General features: G+C 32.3%; 1 protein-coding gene across 9 annotated transcripts in view; it reads left to right on the top strand.

Moving 5' to 3' along the window:
* The window catches only part of LOC143233362 (insulin gene enhancer protein ISL-1-like), a 145,573-nt gene that overhangs the window by 116,220 nt on the left and 4,872 nt on the right, over positions 1-24,481 (top strand). The window contains exons 7-8 of one of the 9 annotated variants that reach the window (XR_013018113.1): positions 11,759-11,919; positions 14,316-15,741. Coding sequence is in view for 5 of the 9 variants with exons in the window: in XM_076469541.1 (XP_076325656.1) it covers positions 4,004-4,186 (183 nt within the window). In the remaining 4 variants the exon portion in view is untranslated. Of the gene's footprint in view, positions 1-318; positions 1,842-4,003; positions 9,066-11,758; positions 12,223-14,315; positions 15,742-24,481 lie in introns of those variants that run through there. The other 8 variants (XR_013018111.1, XR_013018110.1, XR_013018112.1 and 5 more) reach the window with 8 other exon arrangements.

Consider the following 24,481-nt stretch of genomic DNA (forward strand, 5'->3'; position numbering starts at 1 on the left):
AAGGGTGTACTCAATTAGCATATACAGTTTAGTCCAGTGAACATACATTATTATGGTGGTAATATAAGAATAATAAAAGCTTACTCGAAATTAAAACGATTAATAATCTTACAAAACACACTTAAGTTTTGTTCAGAATTTCTAATTCTTTCAAAAAATATAAAGTATGTGTGCGCTACCAAAATCTTTTTTCATGCATTGTTTTCTAAAGGATATCTGTTGTATTTATATACTGGTATTCGCTCACTTGATTCTTCATTATTCTCGTTGCCAGATCTAATATAATATATTACTAAGTACTTGTCTCTTTCTCTGCAGCCAACAGCGCGAATGATGCTTGACTACTTGACATATTTCCTGACTATATTCTTCTGAGATTCTGTTCGCTTGGTACCTCTCCATTACCAGAGAAGAGAAGATCATAGGACTATATTTGTTTTCTCATGTCAATAGTCACATAACGAGTAACAGTTTCAAATTACCATATCTTTCTATGTAAGATTTACCACTGGGTTTTCTGCAGGTGATGGTGATAGACAAGCTGAAGTGAAATACAATATTTTCTGAAGAAGTGAAAACTAATAAAACAGTTATGGTTGTAGGAGCTGGCTCTGTAAACAATCGACTTAATCCGGTTGAGTTTGGCCTCTGGTTTTGGAAAAGAAACCAAACATTGATGTGCTCCAGAGACCAACAGCTTGCTAACGGCGGCTCTTCACCTCGCCAGATATTATTGACTTAATAAAAGCAATTATAATGTTCAAACAGAAAACTTATACAGCTTAGACTCCGCCCGTGGCATAACTAGCTAATTCTGCCAAGTCAATGTGCGTTACTTGCCCTTTCATGTGTACTGCCAAGTGTGTTTGGTGGTATCTTGTTGTGTGAAACCGTTAGAGTGAACGTTTCGTTTAGCCAGCCTTGTTGCCTGGTAAACATTAGAGAATTGCTTAGTCATGCATTTAGTGTTGTAGTAAATATGATCCAGATGATGTAAGATCAGAGTCTAAGAAAGTGAAATAGATTTATTATATATGTATAGGTTCGAAATGAATTTAGCTCCACATAATTCAGTGTCAAACAAGAGAAAACTGTGCTCATATTTCTTCTATACAGACAATAATTTTATAATTATCAGGAAAATTTGTATATTTTAACTTCAAACTATGTATAACGATATGACAAGTTTAAAATTAATTTCAATTTTTGGCTCAAATAATTGAGTTAATAACGACATCAGCCTTTTGAATGATTATACAGAGTTGAATACGTTACATCAAAATCATTTTAGAGCCTTCTCATGTCACCATGTTCTAACAAAGACAACACTAATACTGAATGTTCTCCATGCGATTGTTGTGTAACTTGTGTTTACATCGATTTTGGATGTAAGGGTTAACATTATATTAATCGACTTCTCATTTTTATATAAGAATCGGTTATATGCTGCATAATTTGTGACTCGTGTAGAACTTTAGACTGAGCACGTGGACAGTAAACGATTCAGTGAACATTGTCGTCACATAATTAATGATAAAACAGAAGAACCAGTTTCCCAAAATTTTAATAGCAAAAACCACGACTTTACTTTCCTTCCGGGAAACCTTTTGGTACTGTGATGCTAAAATTTGTTTCAAAGGACAAACAAATGCGGAAACTTTATGAACAATGTTTCATTCTTATTATAGGCACTTTATTCCCTACTGGTTTAAATCATTGTTTTTTTACTTAGATCTTTTTAAGAATATTGTTAAAGATGCTTACTGTACATGTATTAACTTGCATTTGTAAAACGTTCTATAATGGTCATGTATTTTCATATTAAAGTTTTCTGAAAAGAGGTTTAGGTTCGAAATATTAACATTTGATCCGGAACTCCTCGAATGACTAACATAAATCTATATACCATATATACATATATATAGTTTACTTCCACTTCCTTTTGGAATAATCTTTTCCTTGAAACTGTTCAAAAGAAAATCAAGACGTCCACTGACTTAAATGTTTACTTTTTGCTCTAAACAAATGAAAGTTACTCCCTACACACACTACCTGAATCATCTACTCGCCAACGATGATGTTAATAAAATAATTAATATTGTTTGTTTTCCATCTGTTTTATTATATATTATTTATAAGATCCAGTCTGTGAATCAATGAGACCAAATTCAAAAAATTAATTAGACTGCATAAAGTATGATGGTTTCAGGTATTAAAGCTGGAGCAAAAACATAATGAACTCTGAAAAAGGGCTCGATCTATTAAAGCCAAAATCCAAACTAAATTTTACTGCGAAAAGAACTCACCTTTCATTACTGTTTGGCCATGAAGGTGTGAAGTTTAGGGCTGGAAGACTGTGTTCTATTTGCATAAAACAGTAGAAGTGTTCATGTACAGGCAGGTAATGGATTTGGCCACCTCACAGCTGTGAGCAAGTTTCTTTGAATTTAATCGGCCATGTCTATCAAACGCACTCGCAAAAACCGCACTGGAAACTGCTTTACAAACCCGAGGAACGCAGATCTTGTAATGTGCCACATGTGAAGTCATTACTGTATGTTATATGGGGTTTTGTATTGGGGTATGAGTTTTACTCCTTCATACCTCAGAAACTAGTGCAGATTCCGCCACGCAGTTTTTAATTCAAAATTTAAGAAAAGAGAGAGAGAGAATTCTGGAAAGCTTTATTTAAGAATAAAACTACCAAACACGTCTCTTGACTCAAAGAGTAGCAGTTTAAAATTTGAATCACGTATTTCTCTTTAGCTTCTGTGAAAATTTGTAGTGAATTTTGTCACTGAATCCTAAAAATTATGCAATCCACTTTATAGTAAAATCACTTGTAAATCCACATATAATTGCGGTAAACGTTTAAGTTTCAGTTTGATAGTTTCTCCTTTACAGTCTCTTCAGTTCATGAGATGAACAAGAACTTCTGACAGACTTTGAACTGGATCCAGTCTAATTTAGTTTCCACAACAACACTACTTCGAGGCTTGCTTAATCAGAAACTATGTACAACAAACGGCAACTTCAAACTGTGGAAGTCCGGGGATAAGGCAACAGTTTGAGTGGTATAAAGAGGAGAGATACTGACAAAAAACAGATCCAAAATAATTTGGTCCGCTTCCGGTAGCAGCTGTACTTAACTCAAGTTGTTTTCTTCCCTTCACTTCCCACGACCTGTTACGGTCAAAATACATTAGCCCTAAGGGACGAAGAAAAGAAAAAAAAATTGCAGAAGAAATATATATCAAACCTTACGTTTTGTCTTTCCCTGTATGTAACATACACCGAAAGAATCGAAAGGCGTCAAACAAGTGTTTCGCTTATTACAACTATGTACATAACGTCTTATCACATATTCTTAGTTGGGTGTTTAAGACCAAGAACGTAACAGCGTTGAAAAAAACGACATACATATATATTACCAGACTGGGGATGTTGTACAGGCTGTGTAACATACAGCAACGTAGTGGAGAGAAATGAAACAGTAATATTAAAGTGAAAATAAAAATATGGCACAAAACTCTCTGGATTAATGAATTAACAAGAACTTATAACTTAAGTCAACAAGAAATGTAAATTTTGTGTACCGAGCGTTCCTTTTCAGGGACAACGTTTATATTTATATACAGTCTTCATATTTCGAAGAGAATAATTTCCTTTTATCAAAGCATAAATTCCTTAATAGCGTAAAGACTAAACGTGCTTCCTTTTATGCACTATTTTCTTTATATAAGTGGTTAGGTATTAATTTAGACTTAAAATATAGTTTCGCTACTTTCATTTTTCTTTCAATGACGTTTGCAGGCTGTGTTTGCGTGAGGTACTGACACTATCAGTAAATGGTACATCTGTTTGATTTATAACGCAACATCGTCTTATTACTTGTTTATCATATTCGCCAACTAGCAACATACGTGCTTTACATGCGTTTACTTCTATACTTCGTTTTAATTTTCAAATATTATCACTATTTTTTTTTTTCCTTTTTCTACAGATGCACGGTTACGGTGGCGACCCACATAACGACCCGAGCCAGCAAGTTCCCGTCACCACCATGGCACCGTCTGTTACGGCAATGCCTCCGCCGCCGCCTTACCTTGGGCCTGGAGAAGACCCATTGCACGCAACGCATTTGCCACCAACTCCTTCCGAGCTTTCCAGTCCCAATAGCGAATGATAAGGTGCCCGGCGCCGAACAGCTCATGCGCCGCACGCATTTAGAAAGTCGTTGAGACGATACTTTGTGACGTAACGGTTATTGCAAGGAACTGAAAACATAACTGTGCTGAAGTAATAGCCAATTTCCTTTCAGTTAACTGTGCAATGTAAGCAAAAAACCGAAAGAGAAATGTACATAATATTCCAAGTCGTGAAATCAAAGTCAAAGTGTGAAATTTTGCTAACCGGAAAAGGAAGTAGAAACAGGATACGGAGAGAATTGCACAGAATTATAAAGTCCATCATATTTCTAAGCAGAAGAACGAAATGTGTATGTGCTCAAATCTTGGAAAAACTGCATGAGATCCTGCACGTGCAACTTAGTGAAGGACAATGTACATATATAGTTAACTTGTAAATACAAAATATCCATGTTCTTTTCATGATTGTAAATTACGAAGTATTTCATTAAAAACCCACTCTGGAGAAGTAGTAATGACTATATACACATCAAAGAAAAATCAATACACTGTCTACACAGGAAAGAAAGAAACATTGTGTGCACGTGTTACACATGGATCGTGTTTTAACACTGAGGTAACACTGAAAGCCACATTCACAAACTGAAGCTGTTACAATGTCGTGTGTCCTGAATAATTCTCCATTAGGATCACCATAACACCCTGTATCTCTTTTGATGTATCCTTTGTGTAGACAGACGTTGATTAATGCCTTAAGTTCCATTATTTGTGTTACAACAGAATAATATTTTACCACAAACTTTACTTCCTCTTGAAACAAGGGCAGCATTCCACTCTTCTCTCTTTCTCCACTGTTCAAAGGTCAGCAGTAGCTAAGGAGAAAGAACAGAAAAGAATATTTCGGATTTACCAAGTCTGATGAGTTGAAATGATATTATAGCTATGCGTTTCAGATGATTTAATAAGCGCTAAGCTGAGAAGGCTTTACTTAAGACAGTTGAACAAAATACCATTTCAAACCTTATGAAACTACAATATGCATAGCTTGGATTATCAAATATGGGCAAAACAAGCTAGTAAAAAGTGATAATTAATGATAAAGATTAATGCATATTTATAATACTGACGTTCATTTGAAGCACTGATAGAGGTAAAATATTTTCTAGACTGTCGTTTTTCTATTCAGGTTTTATTCAATACAGTTCTTATCTAAGAAATTTAAAAAGAGACTTTTTCTGTGTACAAACAAAGTACTTGGGGCAAAATAGCTAAAGAGCTCTTGAAGTGATGCTAATATTAATATGTGCATGTTGAGACTTCATCGATTTTCCCAGTTTACACAAAAATAAGAATACCGTATCTACTAAAAGTGCTTTATAGTTTACTTTAACTAGAATTACAAGAAAAAAATATAGGATGAATCTAAAATCTTGCCAGTTTTTTTAACTGAAACAACAAAGAAATTCAAATGAAAATGTGTAAGATATAAAGTTTTATCTGGGAATATATAGATATATATATTTGCTGCTTTTATTTGGGTCATATTTCATCAATATTGAATACTTTGAATAACACTACAAGCTTGGAATCCTTTTCAAAGTTACATAAATGTAACGACATCTGTTATATTTTTATATTATCTAGTGACACTTGATATTGCATAGTATGTTTTACACTGAGTGTCCTCGTAAATTATATTGTCTGCATAAATATTAAAATAAGTGTTTCGTTGAGTGAAAGAATGTGAATAATATATACATGTGTGTATTAAAAGTCGAATATCATTAAGAAATTTTCAAATTGTTTGTACGAAGCTCGACTTGCAATATATTTAGTATTTAAGAAACCGTTACTTCAAAAAATTCGCAAGTTTAACCGTTCTAAAGAGTTGCAAAATATGTATATAAAAAGTGAAACCTAAAAAAAAAAAGTGTCTCATTATGTACATAACATAAAATTCGAAATTATCTCCTGACAGAATTCAATATCGCGGTTGTCGATGGAAATAAACGCACACTTAAACGTTCCGTCGCATGATGGTAGAAGTAACAATAGGATTAAGTAACCCAAACGACTGCGTTAACCAAGAAATAACTTAAACTGACAATCAGTAAGATTCCAGGAGTATTTGAAATCCATATGAAAAAAACGTATTAGCAATCATTTTGTCCTTTAAATCTCCATATACAACTCGGCAACGGTAGATATGCAAAATATAATTGTTCATTTCATAAGTGTAAGAATTTGAATTTAGAAGATAATTTGCAAACACGTGTGGAAGGAATAGTTTAAATATCTCTGGATATCAGGGTGTATACTCACAAGTTTCTGGTTTCAGCCGCTTTCCAAGTATAGTTAATATGGAATATTACGTGATATTTTTACTTGAAATGTTTTATTACTAATATAAATTGAGAAAGCAGTGATATAATAATGTCAAAATGTTTTACTTGGAATAGTGTAGACAAACTACGTCAAGCTAAAACGTTTTACTGATTTCGAAATTTTGCAAAAAGCTACTACACAAAATGCTGTTTGTGCGTAATTTGTAACTAATAGGTTGTAGGGAAATCAGTTAGTCAACACCACAAACCACCAACTCTTGGGCTACTCCTATCTGACCGAACAATGAAGCTTGACCACAACTTTAATACCCCCATCCACGAGGTAAAAATCACTTTTTTTTGTGAAGCAAAAAGCAAGTGAGTCACTAATCCTACGATGTCCAGGCGCATGAATTAATATTAATTGATAAAACGTTTATCCAGATTTCAGAAGTACAGGATCTCAGCTTTCCACAAAAAAAGAATGATAAAACTAAAAGTAAAAATGCTATTAATAAACTGGTTCTACCTGTATTAAGCTTATTTAAAAAAATAATAATTTTATTCTTAGTCATTTCGAAATGTCACTTTTGTGATTCGTAAACAATAATTAGAGCATTGATAACATTGATGCAGGATGATCCATGATGGTCTTTCTGTGAGCCAACACTCAGCTATAACGACTGAAAGAACGTTTAGCTGGATTGTGCTATTCTTAGTTAAGGTGCCATTACGTACAATAAAATACGTTATCCAAGGCTATTATTAATTAGCCAGTTACTAATTTATGCTTTACAAACGAAATGAATCTGCTTTATTTATTGTGTGTATATATGACTGTTAAAATATGTTTGTAAAGTTTGTGAAAACTTTAAACCATTTTCGTCTATGCTCACAAACTTTTTTTATGTGTACACATTAACCAGTGTGTTTTTAAGTATACGTTTTGCAGTAGCATCTTACGTCTGTGATTTTATGACTTTGTATTATATTCCGGCACACATGCCCTAAGGAGAATTGTTTTTAGTTGCATAGAAAATAGATTGATATGGAGTTTCTTACGAAGCTGGCTGATTTTTATCTATCTTATTTTTTTTCCTAATACACAAATAATTTTAAGCTTTCAAAACTAAAAACAAAATCAAAACTTGATACTCGAGTACACCATTCTAAAAAGTGTAATATAAGGATAACAGGTAACTAGTTTGTAAGATACATCTTATAAAAAGGTTAAGAGACAACTAAAATAATTACACTCTTAAAAAAATTAAGGTGTCAAAAACACAAATTTTCTTCCCAAAACAATGATTATTCTAGCAATAATAATAGACAACATTATTATGCATGCTTTCTGACAACATAAATAACGTGCGGTTTTCAATCTAAAACTGTGTTTATTGATCAGTGATGTCGAGAAAACCCACTTGTAGAGAAATATATATGTAAAAACGGTTCGTTTGGGTTGAGAAAATTTTTTACGTAGAGGAGTGAACAACGTTTCGACCTTCTTCGGTCATCGTCAGGTTCACAAAGAAAGAGAGGTAACTGACCGGAAGCTGACCACGTGTTTGACCACATATAATAAATAATAATAATAAATTAAATAGTATAAAATTGTATATTCAACATCTAAGCCCGCCCTCTACATTCCGACACTCATTACACAACCCCTTTCAAACATATGGTCAGCTTCCGGTCAGTTACCTCTCTTTTTCTTTGTGAACCTGACGATGACCGAAGAAGGTCAAAACGTTGTTCACTCCTTTACGTAAAAAAATTTTCTCAAACCAAACGAGCCGTTTTTACATATATATATGTTTATTGAAATACACTTCGATGCTATAAAATCCCATTTTTTTAAGCATTCAGAAGTATCTTCGAATGACGTAATGCATTAATTTAATACTGTTATGTGTACTTAAATTGTATAAAATCAAAAACAAAGGTTGTGCATTAACCAACACATTTGTGTCCTTTTTGTTCGCTCACAATAACAGTGTTGTTTGTAACTTGAACGTCATGGAACATATTCAAACACTACATGGGCGTTTAACAAAATACAAGTTGTTTTACACAGTATACTTAACGCTGTACTGAGAATATTGAAATATTGAGCTTCTAATAAGAATATACACACCCTTAGTTCCTGGTACTTTGAACAGTACTGAGTAAGACACTGTTGTTAGAATATGACAACTGTTATTTAGTATCGAAACACAGTTCGTCTTTAGAAGTTAGAACTATTATAGATTAAAACATATTCAATTTAGATATGAAACTTGAATCATGTCTTATTGAATGTATTTAGTCTGATCTTGGATATATATTAAAAAAAAGGTTCAACAATACGTTGGAACTTGAAATTATTATTAGATAGCAATGTTCATTCTAGATTTGAGGTTCGAAACATTACTAAATATAGGTACTTAATTTATTTTTAAAGAATTTAAATTTCACTACAGACCAAACACCCTCATTTTGATTTTGAAAGCAATATTGAATAAAGTTAGTTTTTGTTATGAAGAATGAACTGTTATTGAGTAAGTTTACTTCTTTGTTGAAACCGGAACTGTTATTGAGTAAGTTTACTTCTTTGTTGAAACCGGAATTGTTATTGATTATTAGTTTCGCAGGTGAAACATGAAGATGTTGTTTGAGTAACATAGTTTTATTTTCATTCGTTCTTGGAACATGTAAGTATTAAATCTAAATATTCAATCCTGTTCAACTTCAAAAATGAAATAATCAGTAAAGATATTCATTTTGTAATTTTAATAATTAATAATTGTTTGCATAAGACTTTCAGTTACTTAATATTAACAAGATAACTCACTCATGTGTTTATAACAAATCGGATCCTCATAAAAATGTCATATTAGACCATTCACCTGCTCTTTATACCAATAAGGTAAGATCATAAGGTTTGACTCCTAAATCTCATCTTCCAGAACTTAGAGCTTTCTAACCAAACATCAGTATCTTCTAATAATAACGTTCCTGTGACGTTGGGTTTGGAAAATACATTTAATCGCTGTATCAGTTTGTAGCTTCTGATGAAACTGGTGTGATTTTCAACTTGAAGTGTACTTTGTTCACGTGGTCTAAATGTCCAGTTTAGGGATTCATGTTTAGCTGTCCGTAATTTTGTATTGCTAACCAAATCACAAAACTATCCAAAACCACACACACACACACACAAATAATAATAATAAATAAAGGAGAGAGAAAGAACTCTTTGGACTTTTGAACTGAATGACGGGACGAGATGTCCACAGTGGGAAGATCAAAAAGTATTTCAGCGGTGTCACGTCTCTAGTATCGGACCCTCGATACCCAGTCTGATACACTGCCCATTAGGACACACATAAGTGATGTATTATGCTTTACAAAGTTATCACTAATCATGGAAGCTACGACACGATATACTCCAGTCGCAATTGAAAATAAGTTACTGGTGCTTGTTAATTAATGGTCTATCTATAAATCTCGGTGACTCTATCGCCATATCAGAACATAATATGAACTTAGAATATTCCTAGTTATTAACAAACAAGTATTTCACCGTTGCTTTATCGTTAATACGAGATTTTATGTCTTACATGTAAATAACATTTGTTTTGATTGAGATAATTAAAAGACATCTTAGATAATATAATTTTAAAGAAAAATAGAGTTTTATTACAAAAGAAATCACTTTTCAGTTAAATCTATATCAATTGTTTAGTGTACTGTAATTGGTGTTATCCTTGCTTTTACTGAACTGATTCTTTTCATGAAACATGTAGTGTTAAACAGCAACTTCAAACCGAAAGTATTACTCAATTCATATAACTACGATAATTTAAGAAACAAGTATTTTTGACATTCGGATATGTGCGATATTGTATATGACAGAAACAAAGCCTGGCTGCAGGAGGAAGAAACTGCCAAGAGCCGAAACGTTTATCTGCTTCTGGTAAGCTAAGCCTTCTGGTCAATGATTAATTCATAACAGCGAACATCTGCCCGTTGAACAACTAAAATATTCAAGCGTTCTCACGGTCTTTACTAGTCACACCTGCGTGGACTCACGCTCTGTCGACCAGTCAACTATTGAAGTAGAGCATGCGCACTCCAAGGATTGTAGATAGTGCTGAAAATGGTAATGAAGAAGGCGTTGAAGACACTGTATCATAACAAAAATATATTTTTGTATACGTTGATAACTATTAAAATATATCGTTGTACTTTAGAAACCTTGTTATTAAATACACGTGATAAACAGATATGCAAACAGACAAGTATATAAATAGACACTGGATTTTAAATCTAATTTCTTACAATGAAACTGGAGTTCCTTCAGTTTTTCATGCAAATATGAATGAAATAAAGCTATGCAACTTGGATCAAGGTATTCAAGCATTACAGCTTAAAGATTTATTGTTAAAAATGATAAAAGTCCTGAGTACATCAGTTCGATAAGTACTCCTTTGTGATACTTTAGGCTACAAATTACCATCGCAGCCTCTGACCATAAGGGTTATTCGGCTGAAATATGCACGACGAAGCGTCATGAGCACAAAAGAGCATATTTCAAAAAACACTTGATTTTACAAGATTCAAACTAGGGACGTTCACTGTAAAAGAGTGTGTCCTAACAATATAACCTGACAGCATAGAAAAAACAACAACTTCTAAGCTATTGGAAAAACTGTTAGAGACATATTTTATAAATGGTCATGCAGTTGAAAAGAATGCTTTTAAATAATCCATAGTTTTATCATTTTTGCTACGTCTTAACATTAGAAGGTCACATTAAGTAATTCGATAACTGATGTTTGAGAGCTAATTTTTTTCTTTATTAATTATTGGAAATTTTTATTTTATTTTTTAATTTCGTGCAAAACTACACGAGGGCTATCTGCGCTACCCGTCCATAATTTAGCAGTTTAAAACTAGAGGAAAGGCAGTTAGTCATCACCACCCACCGGCAACTCTTGGGCTACTCTTTTACCAACGAATAGTAGGATTCACAGTCACATTATAATGAGCCCATGGCTGAAAGGGAGGGCATGCTTGGTGTGATGGTGATTCGAAACCACGACCCTCGGATTCGAGTCGATCACCCTAACCACCTGACCATGCCGGGCCTGGAAATTTATAAAAGTTGAACAACTTTGAATAAAATACTGATTTTAAAATCTAATTTGACCACTTTTAGCCAGTATTAATAATGATAAAATGTGAGAAATGACTAATTTTGTAGTTTACACCCTTATGTTAATGTTGAAAGATGTTATGTTCTAGGTGATACTTCTCGTGCAGATCTACACAACTCCTATACGATGAATTCCTGTTGTAACTTCTCACAAGTCTGCATGACGTTGACAATGACTTTGTGTTTTTTAGCAGTTAGGTTCGAATTTTGCCTATGTGTTTCTCGCACGTGGTCATCGATTTGCTCACAGGTAGGTAAGCTGCATCTTGTCAGTTTTACCTGTCACAACTCTTCTTTTAGAAATCAGGTTTAAATCCTGATAGAAAAGTATTCCGGGCAAATATTCTATGTATAGATAAATGACAGTAGACGAAGCAATTTTTTGTCATTTTCTTGGATAAGTGAAGTGGGAAAAGAGCATCTTTCCAACTCATTACAATAGTCACAAGTTGAGTACAATGATACCACAAACACGTGCCTATTTACTTTATTTTAAAAATGGACGAGTATAGATGAGATAAACGCAAGCACTGAACTAATTGAATAATAATACTTTTATTTCGAACAATCCATCTAATATTGACTTAGACGGTTATACCAAAAACGTTTATCTTTTTTACGTTTTATAACTATTAGGATGAGGGGTTTTATTTTTCAACACCTTATTATGGATTAGTGCTTAGCGTACAATACTGCTCTTAGAAGGTCCAAGGTTTGCTCCTGTGAGATACGTCAGAGCACTATTCGTATTTTCATAAGTGGGCGTGTTGTAAAATTGAGTGACATTTAGAAATGTAGGCAGCTAATACCACGGGTTGGCTGACATGCCTCTTGTTAATAGTTTAAAATTACGGACAGCCATTTTAGTGTTTCCAATCTAGCCTATGTGCTGTATAAGATAGTGTTTAGGCTTAAATATTAAATACGAAGATTAATTTTCCAGAAAACATATGTCACGGTTTAAGTGAATACTTAAATCAGTACGTGAATGCAAATAAGAATGATGAATCTTAAATATTTCGTATATATACCTATGCATGTCTATTTATAAAACCATAAATTATTAGGTTGGCAGTTCTAACAGTGTCCAAGTGACATACCAAAATGATTTGACCATGAAAATGGAAGTAACAAACGCCTGAATGCTTGATTTTTCCATGCGTGAGTTTCCCTCCTGACAGGAAAGATTTTATCAGATTAATTTTGATTACGTCCCGTGAATGGACACATGTTTGTGTCTGAATTACATTTTCCAACCCATTGATTATGTTTGGATTGATTATGGATGTCATGTGAAAGAGAAAATGAACGAGGTTTCATATGGAATAGCTTTGGAGTTACCTTTTTCAAGAAACTTCAATTGATAATACAGGGTCGGGAAAAATGCTGTCTTTTTATGGAATATAAACAAAAACATGTAATTTATAATCATAACTTCTAATAGATTCTACCATTTATTTAAAATTATGTTGTAATATTTGCGAATTCATTTTTAATTCTGGTTATAACTCTAAGTAAACCTTTGTTTTATTTAAATGAAGTTAACACAGAATTACTACTTCATATGTCAAAAAAGGTAATATAATTGCATAATTGAATAATAAAGGATAACATTTAGAATAAGTTAGTATACTTAATAAGTTAATAGCTATTTGCTAATTGCATGGATGATTGAATAACAAGCTGCTAAGAGAACAAATGCCATAATGAAAGGATAAGGACATATTTCAACAACCATGAAACAACTGATAAGTATATATAGGAAAAAACGGTATTATGGGTTTTATTATTAGTAAACTGAGTGAATGAGTCAGTGGATCGTGGGGTAGATTAAAGAGACTTTGAAACAAGTTAAATGGATAAATCTACTAGTGGCTAAGCTGGTGGTTAGGAAGACAATAAACATGGATTTGACGAATAGGAAGCTCAAGTATCTGAACCATTAATTATTGGATGGAAAGATGAAAAAGCAGATATAATAATCAATAAATGTTTGAGTAACAAAGAAAAGTGATTAAATAATTAAAACAAATTAAAGTAATTGACAAATGAATGACCTAATGAGTATATACATGTATATATGACATACTGAGAGAATGTATAAATTAGTTATTAATGAATAGATAGAAAGGATGACTCATAAATTCTGCTAAGATATCTAATACATTAGTTGGATTTATCAGTGTGTAACGAGAGGGTTAACAGATATAAGAATGGATAAATTTTTGAGTGGATGATCAGTTGAAAAAGAAACTATTAACTACATATTGACTGTATGAATGTATAACATGGTGTCTAAGAGTTTGAATGACTTCGTAGATAGGCCTAAAATTGCATGAATGAATCAACATTTTGTGGAATGACAACTGGATAAATTGATATAATGTCAAATATATTTTAAGAAGAAAAGTATGAAGCTAAACGTATGAATCAATATAAGATTGGTTTGGATATACTAATACAGTAGCAAGTTACCACAAATGGGAAAAGCAAAGTCCTCTATAACACGCTCCAAACAAATTCAGAAGAATGTTCTCACCAAGAAAAGAAATTACAAGGAGCATAGACATAAGTCATGACACAGTTAATAATATAGTAAACAAGAATTTGAAGGTGATGATAACTGAATATTCAAATATTTTCAAGCTTTTAGCCACACCTTGAAAACCATGGGTGTTATCGTAAGAAATATGTTCAAAGAATCTACAAGTACAGCAATCAATTCGACTTCATAGCTGTCGAGTTCTTCAGTGCAGCTCTTGTGGACTCTTGTGTCTTTGATCTTCTTGAATTTAATCCTGAATTTAAATATGTATACGTTTAGTGCTTGTGTTTATAAATATGTATACGTGGAGTGCTTGTGTTTATAAATATGTGTAGTTTATGATTAGCCTCCCCGTCTTTTACAAAATCTTGATACAATACAAACTGCAGTGTTGGACAAGAGTGTGGAATCATCACAGTAAGCTTGTCTAATAACAAAAACGATAGTTCCAAGGTTAGAGCTGAACCTGAGACATCGTTCTTATAAGATAGGATTAAACTTTATTTAATTAGGGATCCAGGAAAGAGCAATTGAACACAAAGATCAATATGTTACTTCAGCGTTTAAGTTTGATTTAATTATCATAATTTATTAAGTGTATGCAGTTAAATTAGCAGATCAACAAAAACAAATTTGTTTGGCATTACTTATTTAGTACTTTATTTATAATGTGCCAAAGGAGAGCTATGCCTCGTAGTTTCTCTCTCCCATCCACCCCAATGGCTTAGTAGTAAATATGCAAACTTATAACGCTAAAAATAGGGTTTTAATACCTGTGGTAAACACAGCACATATATCCCATTGTGTGGCTTTCTGCTTAACTTCGAACAAACAAACACAATCACTCCAATTATGGCTTACTTTTTATAACGATGAAATCTATGGTTGTTTCTTCACAATAGAAGAAGTGCAACCAGCGCGTTTAATCGATTAACAATGCGACCAAGATTTCAAGTTGTTGGTTAAATGTGGTACGAGCACAAAATAGTGACCGTGTTACACAAAACTTTAACACTGTAGTAGTATAGTAAGAAAAATAACTGTGAAGTTGATACTTCAAGCTTCACAGTAATATTGATATTTTCCTTTCTAAATACGCATTTAGAATATGTCTTAAAACAAACACCGAGCTGGAAATAGCTGTTATTTTCTTCGCTGTTAAAGTGTGTTAAAGAGACATCGTAAAGATTACTTCAGTTGGATTAGTTTGTAGTAAAAGAAACTAAGTGATTAAAAGGTATTTTGTGCTCTGGGTAAACGCTGAAAAATATTCTTTTTTTTAAATAATTGATTGAAGAGAAGGAAAAAAGTCATAATTTTAAAACACATGGGAAAATGTGTGTTATCCTTTTCTGGTTTAGGTTTCTTAAAACATGAGCTAATAAAATGTTCTTTACTATATTTATTTCAGATGGTTTGACACACTTAGATTTAACTTGTTAATTGTATAACACGATATATATTTATATACAAACTTTTTTTAATTACGTTTTGTATTCCTGTTGTCTGAATAAATATTTCACTGTTCCTCTTCATTAAACATTTAGTTTTATCCACTTATGTTTTTCTGTTAGTTTTTCTATAGTTTTTTAAAGTTTCTGGATTTCAACACATATATTAAAATTATTTTTGTATTTTTGTGAGTCTAGTTGTGGCTTAAGTACATCAAACGAGCTTGACTGTTGAATCAATAAAACGTAGTTTAAAGTGTTATAATTCAAGAAATTATCTGTTTCTGAAACAGAAATTTGGTCTCTAGCCTTGTAATGGCTGTTTTTTCCTCTAATACCATGTCAGTAAATAAGAAAATCAGTGCATGATGTTTAAATTAATGTCTCGTTGAAAGAGAAAAAAATATATGTAATAGACTAAAGGTATTTTAAAAGTTTCATTTCTCTTCTGGTATTTCATATGCCACTTTAATCTGCATTTTCAGAGCTGAACTGATAAATCTAACTCATCCCTTAATCAAAACATGAAATAATGGATATTTGGATCAATAAGTTATCTAGTGTACTGATAAATATAAAGCTGAAATGATTGATCGTTAATTATTTATATGCAAAAACGTTAATTAGCTGATGACTTTTTGATTGGTTGGAAGTACAGAAAACAGTTCAGTATATTTTCTGATGGAAGGTTATAATGCACAATAAATGAGTTCGTTACTGGTTTAGTTTGTTTTTAATTTCACGCAAAGCTACATAAGGGCTATCTGCGCTAGCCGTCCCTAATTTAGGAGTGTAAAACTAGATGGAAGGCAGCTAGTCATCACCATCCACCGCCAACTTTTGGGGTACTTTTTTACCATGGAATAGTGGGATTAACCGTCACATAATAACTCCCCCACGGCTGAAAGGGTGAGCATGTTTGGTGTGACGGGAATTTGAACCTGCGACCCTCAGATTACGAGTCGAGTGCCTTAACTACCTGGCCATGCTGAGCCCAGTTCGTTACTGATAAACCTAGCTATATTAGAATAGTTAATAGGGTCAAAGAAGTAGTTGAATATATGAATGGAATGTTAGATTAATTTCAAACCCCAAACATGGACGGACTGATGTATACGTATATTTATAGCAGAAAATAAATAGAGATACTACAGTTCAATAAATGATTAGATGTAGAAATGTATAATAAAATGATTAAATCTGTGAAATGAGTAAGTAAAAATCTCATTTAAAAATTCATTTGTTGTGTTCATTTTAATGTAAAGTTACACATAGGGATATCTGCGTTCTGTCCGGTTTTACTGTTGTAATGTTCAACACTTACCGATGACAAACCAGGGGATAATGGAACAGAAGTTTATAGCTTTGTGAGTTTGTAAGCTAAAAAAACTTACCGATGGAGTGGAAAAATCAATATCTAATGTAATGTACGAATAAGAGAGTTTTATGAATGTAGTATCACTTAGCTGTTGAGTAGATGGGTGGAAAACTGAGTAGAAAATTAGCAGCTAGACTAGAAAATGATAAATGAATGGTTACTGGAATCATTAAGAGATATATAGAGGAAAGTATAGTAGCAGATTGTTGTACAAATAAATGAAAGAGAAAACACTAATGTTTAAATAAGCGAGAATGACTGCTGGATAAATAGATATCACTTTGAGTTATTTATTTACTGATGCTGAACGATTGAGTCACTAGTGAATGTACATTTCGATTAATATGTTGAGTGGATCAGTGTAAGACTGAATAAATTAATTATAGTCTAGTACATGATTGAGAAAATAGATGAACAGATGCCATTTTTGAACGAATGAGTTTTGTGTAATATTACCCAAATAAAGAATCTGTGAATGAATAAAGAAGATTGGATTCGGTACCAAAAATCATATAGATGGAGCTTACCAAGACTAGAAATTGACTTAGACAATAATAGATAAAATTAGCTTGTTAAATATTTCATTTGAGATTAATGATCACCTTAGTTTACTGCTCTGTTTAGTCAGAATTTTATTATAGAATTATGTGAGTTTTTTCATCTTAAACAGTATTCTATAACAATATTCTAACTAAACAAACTGTTAAGTAAATAACTGAACTATATGAAAACACTACAAATAATATATAAAACAACAAAGTTAGTAATTTAAACTTTAAACAACAGGTTATTCGTAACTAAAATCTCTTTACCTGCATTAGTACCATATTCTACTCTTATTCCCAATTTAAAGTTTAATAAATATTTCTTTTTATGTTCTAACAACCTGATACCAAAAAATTATTTGACTTCTTAAGTAATCGATTGTTCTTCTGCTTTGAAAGCAGATAAACTAGCAGAATTAATTAATTCCAAGACATTGCCCAGAAGTTTCTGAGCCAAACACTACTGACTCAACAAAAAGAAATATATAACTATATTAATGCAAATAAGATTTTGTGAACATCATAATTTTTTTAGAACCCAAAATGTTTCCCGTTGGGACTGCGGTAGGTCGACAAACTTATAGCACTAAATTTCAGGGTTCGATTCCTCGCTTTAGAAACAGTAGATGGTTCAGAGTGGCTTTCTTCTAAAACAAACACCGAGCTGGAAATAGCTGTTATTTTCTTCGCTATTAAAGTGTGTATAGCTCACAGCTGTTTAAAATAAAGGAATTTAAAAAATAATTAATTTTCAACCAGGTAGTATTATAAGATATCGCGAGTTAAACATGGATTCAACTTAAACCATTAATTTTCTCAACTCTTCTTTCATTTCTCCACAGTCATGATTAAAAGTGTAATAAAGTACACGGAATTTAAGATTAAAACATTTAATTTATCAAAATTAATTAAATAATCATCTTAAGAAAGGTCGTAAGATAAAATTCTACATTTAACTTGAGACACTTTCCAGAATGCATAGATTAAAAGTCATGAAATAAAATGATAATCCACAATTATTCTTTATTTTGAGAGTACTGTATTTGTTGTTGATGATGTATGGATACACTGTACATCTAGTTGACTCCACTTCACTCATCAGTCGGCCATTTTAACAAAATATCCTACTAATTTCAGGTTATTCTTCTTATATCATCAGATTTGTTCCTATTGCTGTACTTTTCTCCACGTTAACAATACTGACAACTTATTGTTAGATTTCATACAAGACTTTTATTGTTGGCTGGTTAGTCTTCTTTCTATGCTCTGAAACTAGAATTTAAAAAATGGAATAAAAGGTAATGACCTTATACTCATTAAATACTGATATTACTTCCTATATGTTCACTACAGTTGTGAGGGAAAATAAGGTGTCTATTTCTAGATAGTTTGACACTACACTGAAACTAATTAGTGCGGTTTAATATACCTATCATATTTCAGCTGCATTTCAAATTAGGTGCATCCAGTTCTCGTTATTTGTCAATGGTTAAATGAGTTTGATATTTAAACCAAAGCGTCGTTATGCAAGGATACATACGTTGCATGAAGAGATTGATTACTCTCCATCACCTTCGCTGAACAAACAATAGTGTGCATTTTATTTGTTCATAATGCCATAAACAACTAGTATAAGTGTAGTAATCTCTTTCACTTTGAAAACATTGGTAACATTCTATCAACTCTAAATTATCCTTTCGACTAGGCAAGTTGATTGGAAATAGAGAGTTTATTTTAATCTTTGCCATCCCAGTATTATATTTTCTGAATTTGAAAGGAAGATGAAGATCTTGGCTACTAAGACTATTATTTTTCATTCATTGCCAATGACTTCTATCCACATGTAGTCCACTATCATCAAAACTAACATTAGTATCACGTAGAGGTCAAGCCACTGTAGAGATGAGTAAGTCTGTGTGGTTTATGTGATATTAATTTCATAAACATATGGTACTGTACTCACTTTCTTTTAAATTATGAAGCCTTTCTAACTGCAGTGAGGTGCTAGTTATAAATATATTACTTTTTAAACGACGTTATTAGAGATTCCACGTTGGTCTTTCATAGAATCATGTGCTGTAAACTTCATAAATAACCACCTGTTCTCTTTAAGTTTCTTTTAAAGTTTAGTATTTCATTACGTAAGTAGCCAATCATTATTTTAGTTGCCAAGCTATGTTTTTCTTCCTGCTCTTGTCGTATAAATTACCGACCAATTTATTATGTAAACTATTTAACAATTATATATTATAATAAAAACTTCTTTCTAATGGTAGTTCCACTGAAATAAACTTCTTTAGACTTCACATGATAACTAATTACACTTATTTCAAGCCTGGATTGAATGTTTCCAATCACGATCCCATGCTGACCTGGAGAGTGTAGTCGCTATTCTTAAACACTTTGATATAAAGGTTTGTTAGTTTGATGAGAATCTGTCATTCTAATTCCTTTATGAATTAATATAAGTAAAATTTAAACAAAATCATTTTTGAATGCACCAAAAAATTCATATGTGAAAAGCAACTCTAAGATTTGCTCTTGAACACAAAAATTTCGGCTAAGAGATTATTTTTTAGTAAAAAAAGTCTTAAGGGTGAAAAGAGAGGAAATCGCTTTTACTTTTGGACACCTCAGTACAGAGCAATGAACTTGTTTTTTCCAATTTTTCACATATAGATTTTTTTATGATACGAATCTGCTACAAATCCTCAATCCCTTCTCAATTTTTGAGAAAAAGAGCTCGTAAACCAAATAGGATTAAAAGATGAGCATCACAAGTCTGTTTGTTTGTTTTGAATTTCGCGCAAAGCTACACGAGGGCTATCTGCGCTGCGCTAGCCGTCCCTAATCTAGCAGTGTGAGACTGGAGCGAAGGCAGCTAGTCATCACCACCCACCGCCAACTCTTGGGCTACTCTTCTACCAACGAATAGTGGGATTGATCGTAACATTATAACGCCTCCACGGTTAAAATGGCGAGCGTGATTGGTGCGATTGGATTCGAACTTGCGACCCTCAGATTATGAGTCGAACGCCTTAACCTACCTGGCCACGCCGGACCTTAGCACTACAAGAAGACGTACATATATAATATTGTTTACAAACGAGAAAATGCTATTAAATTTCATGAATTTACATATTAATAAACAGTAGACGATTGAGTAAAAATAACACTGTTCTCTGATAAAATAGTAGGACTTGACTGTCACTTTTATATTGTACTGCTCAATTAAGAGCTCAGAAGTTACTTGGAGCAGAACCAGTGATGAAGAAAAGACACTGAAACAATACAGATCTAAAAGTTTTCAAAAAAACAGTCTGTGCCATATTAACTATTTTATACATTATTCAAACTCTTGTTCCAAAATATTAGCATAAATGAAGTAGAATAACTGTAAAAACTGAACTCAAAATAAATCTCATTAAAGTCAAACTTCATTCAAGGATCGCTAAAAATCTAGCATTGATAGATGAGCTTAGTCACTTTTATATTCACGGATCCCTTTGGACTTATAAATCATTTGCTAATATAATCTTAAGTGACTGACAATAAAAAAATGTAGCTCTTTAATTTTCTTATCGTTTTGTGTGCTTATTTTATCATTTTTTTTTATTTATACTTTCTCAGTAATATTAGAGTTCGATGAATATTTTATTTATAATAATATAGTGTTGTACTATATATATTTTCGATAAGCTGGAAGTCTAAGTAAGAATAAATGATTAAAAATAACACTTATTAATTCCTCATAAAGCAACCTCAATTTTTGTACATTTTATTTCTTGTTAACAAATGTAAATTTCACTATACTTTCCTTTTCAACTTCATATTAAATTACTACGTTACTATAATGATTACAGAGGTAAATGAGAAAATTATTTTATAACAGTGCCTTCATTAACATTGAAAAATGTTGAAGAAAATATATTGAAAATGGCATAGGTCCAAGAAAAGTAAAACCCATTCATTCATTTCATAATCAAATAAAGTAAAGCAATGATACACGTGAAAACGTGCGTTATACTTTGTTTTATATTTCGCGCAAAGCTACTCGAGGGCTATCTGCGCTAGCCGTTCCTAATTTAGCAGTGTAAGACTAGAGGGAAGGCAGCTAGTCATCACCGCCAACTCTAGGGCTACTTTTTTACCAACGAATAGTGTGATTGATCGTAACATTATAACGCCCCCACGCTCAAAAGGCGAGCGTGTTTGGTGCGACCGGTATTCGAACCCGCGATCCTCGTATTACGAGTCAAACGCCTTAACACACTTGCCCATGCCGGGCCTATGCGTTATACAGTCTTTTGTTTCGTATTTTTAACAAAGTTTGACATCGATTATTCATAGTGAGTACTATATTTATAAACGTTTACAAATAAAACCAAATTATTTAATTGGTATATTTAAAGTGTCATAATAATAAAATGGATACGAACAAGATACAATTTGTAGGAGCTTTTAAACTTTTATGACATAAAAGATCAAAATATTATTCAATAGGCTAATGTGGCAACGTACTTACTCTAACGAAAAATAAAATGATTAATTTGTTAAAATATTTAAAAATGTAATTTGAGACAGGAATTAAAGTTCGTATCAGCTGAAAGTTTAAATTATTTTAGTTTTAAATTGAAATTAAACGTCCGTTGAAAATTTAGTATTTTATATTATATTACAAATAATAATATAATTAATACGATGTAATTCGATACCAACTTGTTATTTGTTCCTGTAAAATGAAATTGAAAATAAATGAATATATTATCAATGCTTGAGTTTTCATTATAACCATATTTTATCACTTATATAAATGTAAAATATTTGTCAAGCATATTCATTAAGATACCCTGGGTGTGATTTATTCGCTTCACAAATCAAGCAACAGAACGTGACATCTTCCCAAGGTTAAAACAGATCGGATGTCACCATCAAATCTTTATTTTGCTGCTTCGATGCAGGATTATGTAAGATGTCAATCCAATTTAGAATAACCAAAAAAAAAAAAAAAAGATATGGAAGTTTAACTATCGTAAAGCATCTGCAAAATGCCCAAGCAGAAAGATAATTTTTTTTTTACAGAAATTCGATAATAAATTCCGGGTTTTACATTTCATGTAATCACAGTAAAATTTCTAACAAATAAGCTGAAATTCCTTTGTTTTGGACAAAAGCCAACCTTTACTTTAGCCGAAATATTGTATTCTCAAATGAAGAATTTGGTAAAGAAAATCGGTGACTCTTTTTTGTTGATTAAAAATTGGTTCCGAATTTGAATCAAGTGAATGTTAAATCTAAGTTAAACTACCTACCTTTTACACCAGTAAACCTTCGCAGAAGCAAACAAAGGCAAGATGACCACTTAACATGGTTAAAACTTATTAATGTTAGAAGACTTTTAAGACCAAAAATCTCTTTATCGCTATATTTTGTAAGGAATTATATATTTTCTATGCTAGTTTTCTTTCCATTCGAAAATTTTGTTTTCATGTCAGCACGAGCATAGGTGAAGAACACAGTGACTAAGATATTTTTGTTATTTAATATATATATCATATACACAACTCTTTGGTTAGTGAAACATAGAAGATCCGAAAGGAGTATGCCTTTCTCGAAACTATATTTAAACAAGGGCCTTAATCTATTTTTTAGGTTATCACAACTTAAGTTGCTTTTCTAAGAAACAATCGAGTCAAGATATCACAAAAGCGAATATATATATATAATATATATGCATTACTATTTTCAGTATGTGCCTTAACACACTCTTAATTTTACCTCAAGTACATTAATAGTGAATCTGTTAGAAAATAGTATTGTTTACTCTATCAGAAATGACCTATTTTAATGTCACAATTCCTAACACTGTATTGGCAGCGAGAATAGCGACTTATGCTTTTTCCCTCCTACACATAATCTTCCGAACGTAGACTTTGCCAGGAAGCTAAAACGTACTTTAATTCGATTTCATCCCAGGTCCAACATTTTCAATAGTTTGTAGAAGCTAATTATTGTCTTCATTTAAAAACAATAGATTACTAATGGCTCTTCAAGGCCGTTGTTCCATCGAAAGCATGTTGTTTCTTCTGTAACAAAAACTTTAACGTACCATTTCAATGCTGTGTTTCTTTATCATTGGCTGTATGAGTTCCAAGTTTCACGAAGTTTTTTCATTCACTGCAAGCAATAGTTTGACAATAAACTGTGTTTTGTTACTGGCCTTCTCTGTATAATTTTTATAGTAAATGCTGAATTTTTATTAGCACGATAACAAACCACAAAATTCCTTAAGATAAATTTCATATTAATCAATCACTTATACTAATACTAAAACGTAACCCTATCTTTTCATTCAAGCTACGTTGACAAAAACAGTCAAAGGAATTATTGGAATTATTAGTGGCAAGAAGTAGTTACTGTTCTGAAATGACACAATCACTATTTTCAACTAGTTTTTTTGTGCAAATCAGGCATGCAATAGCATTAAATATAAGTGTTTGGCGATTTATCCTAAGTTTCTAAAATAATATTCGGTAGATGTGGTTTTACATCTCTACAGTTCATGTCATTCCACTTTAATATGGAGAATGGTCATTACTGACAGCAGTGTTAGTCAGTCACCGAGAGTACATGCATGAACTCGTAGCGGTGACAATATATTGATGTATCCGTGACCATTCGTTTGGAATGGCTGTTTCCAAGACATCTTTAGTGTTAGAAGTCACTTGATATGATGGGTCGCGTCTTTCAAGTACACTCCACATATGTTTGATAAGAAAGAACTATGATGAGCGCACAAGCTGTTTTCTTTAGTCATTCTCAAGTAATGTGTAAACACGTTTGCCATGATCAGAACGGACTCTATGGCCCTTGAGCTGAAGTCAGCGCCAACT

Source organism: Tachypleus tridentatus, chromosome 12, assembly GCF_004210375.1.
Source record: "Tachypleus tridentatus isolate NWPU-2018 chromosome 12, ASM421037v1, whole genome shotgun sequence".
Classification (NCBI taxonomy): domain Eukaryota; kingdom Metazoa; phylum Arthropoda; class Merostomata; order Xiphosura; family Limulidae; genus Tachypleus; species Tachypleus tridentatus.